At 25.2% G+C, this 7,441-nt stretch overlaps 1 protein-coding gene across 2 annotated transcripts; it reads left to right on the top strand.

Moving 5' to 3' along the window:
• Positions 1–2,100: 2,100 nt before the first annotated feature.
• On the top strand, positions 2,101–5,743 carry LOC113557502 (oxysterol-binding protein-related protein 11). Of its 2 annotated transcripts, none has more exons than XM_026963068.1 (5): positions 2,101–2,362; positions 2,434–2,678; positions 4,527–4,724; positions 4,793–4,946; positions 5,458–5,743. In XM_026963068.1, exons 2-5 carry the CDS (start codon positions 2,544–2,546, stop codon positions 5,661–5,663), a joined length of 693 nt encoding a protein of 230 aa, XP_026818869.1. In that variant the 5' UTR covers positions 2,101–2,362; positions 2,434–2,543; the 3' UTR covers positions 5,664–5,743. The 2 variants fall into 2 exon arrangements, with proteins under 2 accessions (XP_026818869.1, XP_026818868.1); XM_026963067.1 differs by having other exon boundaries at positions 2,102–2,397; positions 2,523–2,678.
• Positions 5,744–7,441: the final 1,698 nt, after the last annotated feature.

The raw sequence follows: 7,441 nt of genomic DNA, 5'->3' as shown, positions 1-7,441 counted from the left end.
ATAATATTAAAAATAATGTAACTATAAATTGTTATTAACTTTTTAAAATAGTTAGTATCTTTGGTTTGCGATTTATATTAAATAATCCAATAAGTATTTAATGGATTTCGAAAATTAATTTGTTACAATATTTACCTTACTATTAAGGAATTAAATGATAGAAGATATAAACTATGAAGGTATAATCGTGATAACTAAATTGTTAGTTTGTCGATTATTACTTTTAAGTCCGCAATAATGGTTAACTAATTAATTGGGAACTATTTAGTCATATATTATTTATTCTAAGTTGTTCAAGCAAGGCCGTAGCCAGAAAAATATTTTTTTGGGGGGGAGGGATGGTTAGATATAACTATGGTTATAAGTTTCTAATATAATAGGCATTTAAAACTATTCAATCTTATTTCAAGAAAAAATTTCGGAGGGGGTCTGAACCCTGAACCCCCCTGGCTACGCCGTTGAGTCCAAGTTAATTAGAATGTTTTATACTTCATGAGAAATTTTTCAAACGAACGTTGTCAAAATACCTATACATAAACGACAATTAAACGACGGTGGACTGGAGGATGATACACAAAAATATTTTTAAAAAGCCTCCAAGAAAGTTAAAAACTAAAAAAAATACACGTTTTGAATTTACTTTGGCGTTCGTGTTTATTGACGTACAAAAACGGGATAGGTACTTCCTATATCGTCGGAACGGTGTCCTTGTACAATTAATGGTATAACATATAACTGATGTAATGATGTCTTTACAAATTTACAATGATTGTCGGTAAATATGTCACACATTAAAGGAATGACCAACACCGATATAGGTACTCTTTAAGTCTTAAATACACTTAAGTACTTAACAAAATCAAAAATATACTAGGTAGTCTTCGGAACCGTTACGACGGAACACTTTGTACACAAATTGAAAAATTATTTGCATATTTGATTATTGAACTACAATAACAATTTCCTTGAAAGATATTACTTTAAATTCTTACCTTAACCTTAGTACCTTGCAGTTTGGCAGTTAGTTACCATATTATGTATATTCATATGTGTAGTCTGTGGTTGTCAGTGGCGGATTAACCACTAGGATCGTGAGGCTAGAGCCTAGGGCGGCAAATTTGTTATATTATACCTATTATTTTTATTCTCAAAAAAATGAACAAAAAAAAAAATTGAACTATCACTATTTTTTACTTACGGGACGGCTATACCCGATTATCTATCATCAATCTTCGATGTTGGCCTATTTAAACTACGATCCTTGGATAGTATTTAAAAAAAAAAATGTGGCGATAAACACTGAGCGTACCTCAGGACGCCGAGAAAGTTAATCCATCACTGGGGGAATTTGCAACCACTTAACCCCCCCCTGGTTGCGCCACTGTTATAAACAGTTTGCAAATAATAAATATATTGTACATAACTGAAGATCTTATAAGTCCTATTCTCGGCAAGGTATCTATTAGTTTAGTTACCTACATTAGACCAGATACAAATAGGTTCATAGCCTCATAGGTTAGAAACTTAGAAGGAATAACTCAGTAAGCACTCAAAATATCAAGTAACAGGTTTCATAATTCATTATATGTAATTATAATTTAAAAAAAAAAAAATGTTTAATGTATTATTTTCGATAGTAATTTAGAATTTCTAAATAAGTAAAGATTACCTACATAATCCTAAAAACCGACCAAGCTGTAGGTACATATTGATTTTATCGAATGCGATCGATCATTATTCGTTATTATTATTTTTATTTCACCACTAGGTACTATTAAAGATTAAACTATCTAAATAGTAAACCACTCTTTTTTCGAATTTAAATCTTCCTCTAAGGCTTAAGCTCTAACTAAACACAATTGTAATTTGTAACTGTAAGTGCGATGGGTACCTACTTAATCATAAATCATACCTAGTTCGCCGAAAAGTTGAAATTAGTAACTATAAAGACAGAGCTATGGAGGTAAGGCAGAAACTCGCGAATGTTGTTATCAATATTTTTTGTTTTTTACTACGACTGCAGCAGCTGACAAGGGCCAAATAATCTTGTATTATCGTTGTTGTTACTGTTATAGTATTATTATGTTATCGGTCTAGCGTTTACAACACAACTGCTGCGATAGTGCGATCAGTATTCGGGTTTCAATTGAAACTTTGAATAGCGATAACGAGTAACTAATCGAAGTAACAGCAATAATAATAGTCTAACAGTTAGACTATAATTTATAGTTATAATAAGTGACTAATAGTTACCCATTAGCTAATGTCTAACGATTAAATTTTTAAAATCTATAACGCAATACGCCCGAACTGTTGCAAGTATACCTACGCAGTTTTAAAAGTGACTGCACTCACCACGCCCGTCTGTGCTTAAAATTTACTGCGAACTCATACTAGGTAATCATAATTATTAACATTGTTGTATTGTTGTAGACGTTATAGGTGTCTATAAGTTCTCGTTCTAACATTTGTCGGTATTGACCGGCCAGCCGTTATTGATAATATCATCCAATCGTTTACAGCGAGTGTGTCAAGTATACGTCATGGACTCGGGTGGCATAGAATTTTTATCTCAAATTCAAGAAGGACAACTGTACAAGTACACAAATGTAGTCAAAGGATGGCAACACAGATGGTTTATAGTGGACCCAAGAGAAGGAACACTGAGTTACTTTTTGGTAAGCTACATATTATGTTACATTGTAATACTATTGAAATGAGTATACTTAATATACCGCCTAGGTTATTTATCTTTCAAAATCTTAGACTTAGATTATCATACTTTCTTAATCAATCATTTAATATTATTTTGCATACAATTATTCATATAAATATAATACTAATGACATTTAACACCACTTCATTTTTTTTTTTTATAGGTCAATACAATAATCTTAACACATTTATGCAAATTTATTAAGTTTTGAAACAACATAACTGAGTAAAAAATCATAATTTACATTATATGTTGCGTTGCATGAAAGTTCACTAAATATTTAATGAATCAGTAGTTGACTGAATTGAAACATCTCTTAAACATAATTTAGTGGTTAGTCTATACAATTTGTATGAACAATAAATTATTCAAATTTTCATGAAACCCGGCCAAATATTATAATAATTTAATTCAAAATAAAATAAACTGTCTCTGTTGTGGGTAGGTAATTTTTAATTTTTTTTTAAAAAAAAATTATTCAATTTTTTAATAGAAAAATACTTCTAAATATTTCTATAGGTAATATTACAAAAAATTTTGAGTTTGTGGATTGCTTCCCAGACTCAGGTGAGCAATTTTTTCCTACCTTTTCTGTGTTCCAATTGCGTCTAATGTATAGTAGGTAAGCATTAATGTGACACATAAAATAATATATTAAATCTAATATGTTTATCACATATGGTGTTAGGAATGTATTATTTAAATTATTTATTCCTATGTATTTGGAATTATTTTTATTGATTTTTGTATTATTATTTTACAACACTGACTAAAAACATATTATTTAAATTATTTAATAATTATAAAATAATTATTAATTATGACTAATCATTTTCCAATATATCAAACCTAGAACTAAAAATGTATTCAATAGTCATTATTAAAATATTGTAATTGAATGCTTATTTTATATAAATAAATTAATGCTATATTATACAATAAAAAGCAATAAGAACATAAAAAGGTAAAAAAAGATAATTTACCTATCTGACTTGTGGATGCAATCAACACACTAAAAAGGTATAAAAGGTTAAATGACACCCAAAAAACTAATGCTTATATAGTCATAAATATATTTGATTAACATTTTAAGAAATTCTTATTCTAAAAAACCTTAAAACTTAGATTAAATTTTTGTTAGTAATTAAACTAAAAACAATAAATTACAAATGATATGCTATCCCTATCTATAATGATAGATTATAATTTTTAATTTTGTAATTTAATTTTGGTAAATTTAATTTGATACCTGTTTCAGAAAGCATAACTAAGTATAACTAAGTAAAATGTATAATATGTAATTTTATTTATAAAAATCTGTATTTATAAACAATCTGTCATTTTGATATCATATAATTGTAATATCAATTCTCTATTAACCCTTATAAATATAACTTATTAATGGTTATACTTGTTTTTTATTGGTTTATAACATTTAAAAAAAAACCCTATTCAAAATAATTTCCTGGTATAAGATTACTCACTAAATATAAATACAAAATTAAATACTTATAAATCTTTATTTTTATTGAAATTATTCTGAAGGATGAGATCTATATTTCCATTAGTTTTAACTTAAAATTATTGATAATTTATTGAATTTGTTTAAAAAATGATATTTACTATTTTATATTTCTTATTACTAATATTTATGCTAATTCCTAACTAAAACAATTGTATGCTTTAACTCATGTATCTAAACAAACATAAATTCAACTTAAATATATAATATATACATGTATATATATTATATATTATAGTAGTAAACTGGTACTCTAAATTATTAAAATTTTATTGTTTCATTATGCAGAGTGAAAATGATACAAAACAACAACCACGGGGATTTATTTTTTTGGAATCCGCTGTTGTATCTCCAAGTGATGAAGATTCAAATACATTTTCTGTGAACTCTTGGAATGGAGAATGTTATAAGTTAAGGGCTGTTGATGCACGAGCTAGACAAGATTGGGTGAATCGTTTGAGAGCTGCTGCAGAGTATCATTCCCAAGTATTTATTAAATAAACATTAAAATAATTTTTTTAAATCAATTTTGTAACTTACTTTTTTACTTATAGAAAAACGTACAAAAATATTCACGAACAAATTATGTGTATGATTTTTGCCCAAGCGGAGTTAAAAGATCTTTGGCTAATGCACGACAATATTTATCTCAGGCTGAAAATAATTTTATTGACATGGCTCGAGTCATAGAGAAGCTACCATCTCAAGGTTAGTTATTGCAATTAGATCTGGTTTTTTATTAGTATAATAATATATTTTATATATATATATATAGTTAGTACATTTTAAATAATTTTGAAACAATTTTTATAGTGCTTTGGTTTTTTAAACATTTTTGGTACATTTAAAGTCATTTTCTCTAGTTATTAATAATTGATACCTACCTATTTTTTCCTTTTTGTATTAACTTTTCAGCCGCCATCAGAAAGATTGTAAATGTTAATAATAAATAAAAATAATCCTAGTGCAGCTATAGTGTATATTGTTTACTCTTGTTTGTACTTGGTAATTATGAAGTATTGTGAACTACCACAACAACATTATATCAATAAGTGCAACTTCCAAACTTTGTTATAGATATTACTATATTATCCAAATATTTCCATTCAATTATCAAATAATTATATATTTATAATAATTAAGTAGTAAACATTAGTGTATATTTTAGTAAATTGTTTCTTTTGCAATAATAATAATTTGTTTTTATTTCAAAAAATAGGTCCACGCTTAAGGAATACTGATCCTGACTTATTAATAATAAAAGCAACATCGCAGTCAATGATGTGTGCATTAGAAAACTGTTATAAGATTCTACAACATTCAAGCATCGAACAACCAATCATTCGAACTTATTCATTTTTGAATTCCAAACAATCTTCCTCATCATCACATTCTAAAAGAAAATCACACACAACAAGTTCTTAACTAATAAGTAATAAATTGGCATCATGTTTCTCTCTTATTTTTATACCGTGATTTATGTATATTCCATTAATTATATTTGATTATTTATAACAGTATTGAATTTTTAAAAACTTGTTGTTATTTATAGATATTTTTTTTTCTATTTTTATGTACCTACATTTTATTGTATTATTATATAACATATTTAATCATTCACAAATTTATAGTAAGATTTTTAATTCTAGGGATAGGAGGTATAATAGTTTAGTTACTGAAATCTCAATAAAATGAATCAAATGTTTCAATAGTTTTTTATTAAATGTTTAATATAATTGTATATTATAATAATGTATTATTAAGGATTATAAAATTGGACTTAATCGGTTGGTTCATTTTGTACACTACATTCCAGTTTTTTAAACTATAATTTCAGATAGACTATTTTATTCTATGATTTAAAGCTTTTTCATTTTTATTCTATCAAGGGTACTATTACTTTTAGAGCTTCTTATTGTATTTTTAGTTAAATCAGTCTATTAGTTTATATTATCATCTTTATTTTAGACTTTTCAAAGGAGTGAAGAAGCAATTGATTTAATTATATATATATATTTTTTTTTTTTAAGAAAAACTACTATGGTTTTTGAGAATGTATCAGCTAATGTATGTAGCATATCATTTTAATAATAACAAATTTAGTAGTGGCTTAATATATATATATAAGTGTTATGGAAACAATGAAATCACAATGTATTAAATATTATATTAAATAGTAAAAACTGAGATTATGATCATTAACATAAAACAATTATGTGTTAGTTTATATAAATTAAAATAATAAAATAAAATTATGTTATATATTTACAAATAAACTGTTTTACAATGGTATATATTTTGATATTTACAAAATATTGAATAAAATTAAAATATAATTTGTACTTTAACTTAATTGATGAGACTATATATGTACACTTTTAAGGTACAAACCCATAATTTTATTTGTATTTAACAATCATTATATTATTGTTGCATATCTGTGTCAGTAATGTTAATACATATAATGTCATAACAACTGAATATAATTTATATCCAATGTATATTTCTAGGATTCTAAAATTTCACGAAAAAATTGTGTTATAATTATTTTTTATATAATAGATATTCTATATAATAGATGTTTAATATAAATTAGATAATTCATTAGATGATTTAATATTGATATGAAATCACTATAACCATCTAGTTATGACTTTATAAGTAAGTAATGAGTTTTACAAATGACTCCAAGAAATGTAATTAAAACTTAAAATAAATTATATTATATTTTAACCTATATTATGTTAAAATCTATAGTGAAAGCACTGTAAACTTTAAATTAAAAGTAAAATGTATTATACCTTACTTATAACTAAATTTTAGATAATTGTAAATGAGGTCTTAAACCCAATATTATAAAACAAATTTATGAAACATTATAAAACAACTGTTTACTGTCAACATGTTAATATATATATATACTAATAAAATAACAAAATAAACAGTTAAATGTTTGTAAATTTAAAACATAACCATATCTATGAATGTCGTATTGTACACATTACTAATTAAGCATATTTCAAGTTCTAAGTTATTAATTATTGTAACACTTAATACCAGTCATACATATTAATCATAATAAAATTGTATAGGTAGTTTATATCAGTAATAGTACTAAAATAAATATTGAAGAATATTGATAAAATAATAATTTCTATTGTAATTAATTTTATAACTTATAAAGGTGTTATTATATCAACATT

Source organism: Rhopalosiphum maidis, chromosome 3 (genome assembly GCF_003676215.2).
Source record: "Rhopalosiphum maidis isolate BTI-1 chromosome 3, ASM367621v3, whole genome shotgun sequence".
Lineage (NCBI taxonomy): Eukaryota > Metazoa > Arthropoda > Insecta > Hemiptera > Aphididae > Rhopalosiphum > Rhopalosiphum maidis.
Note: the sequence above shows the minus strand (reverse complement) of the source record. Positions and strands in the feature narration are given on the sequence as shown.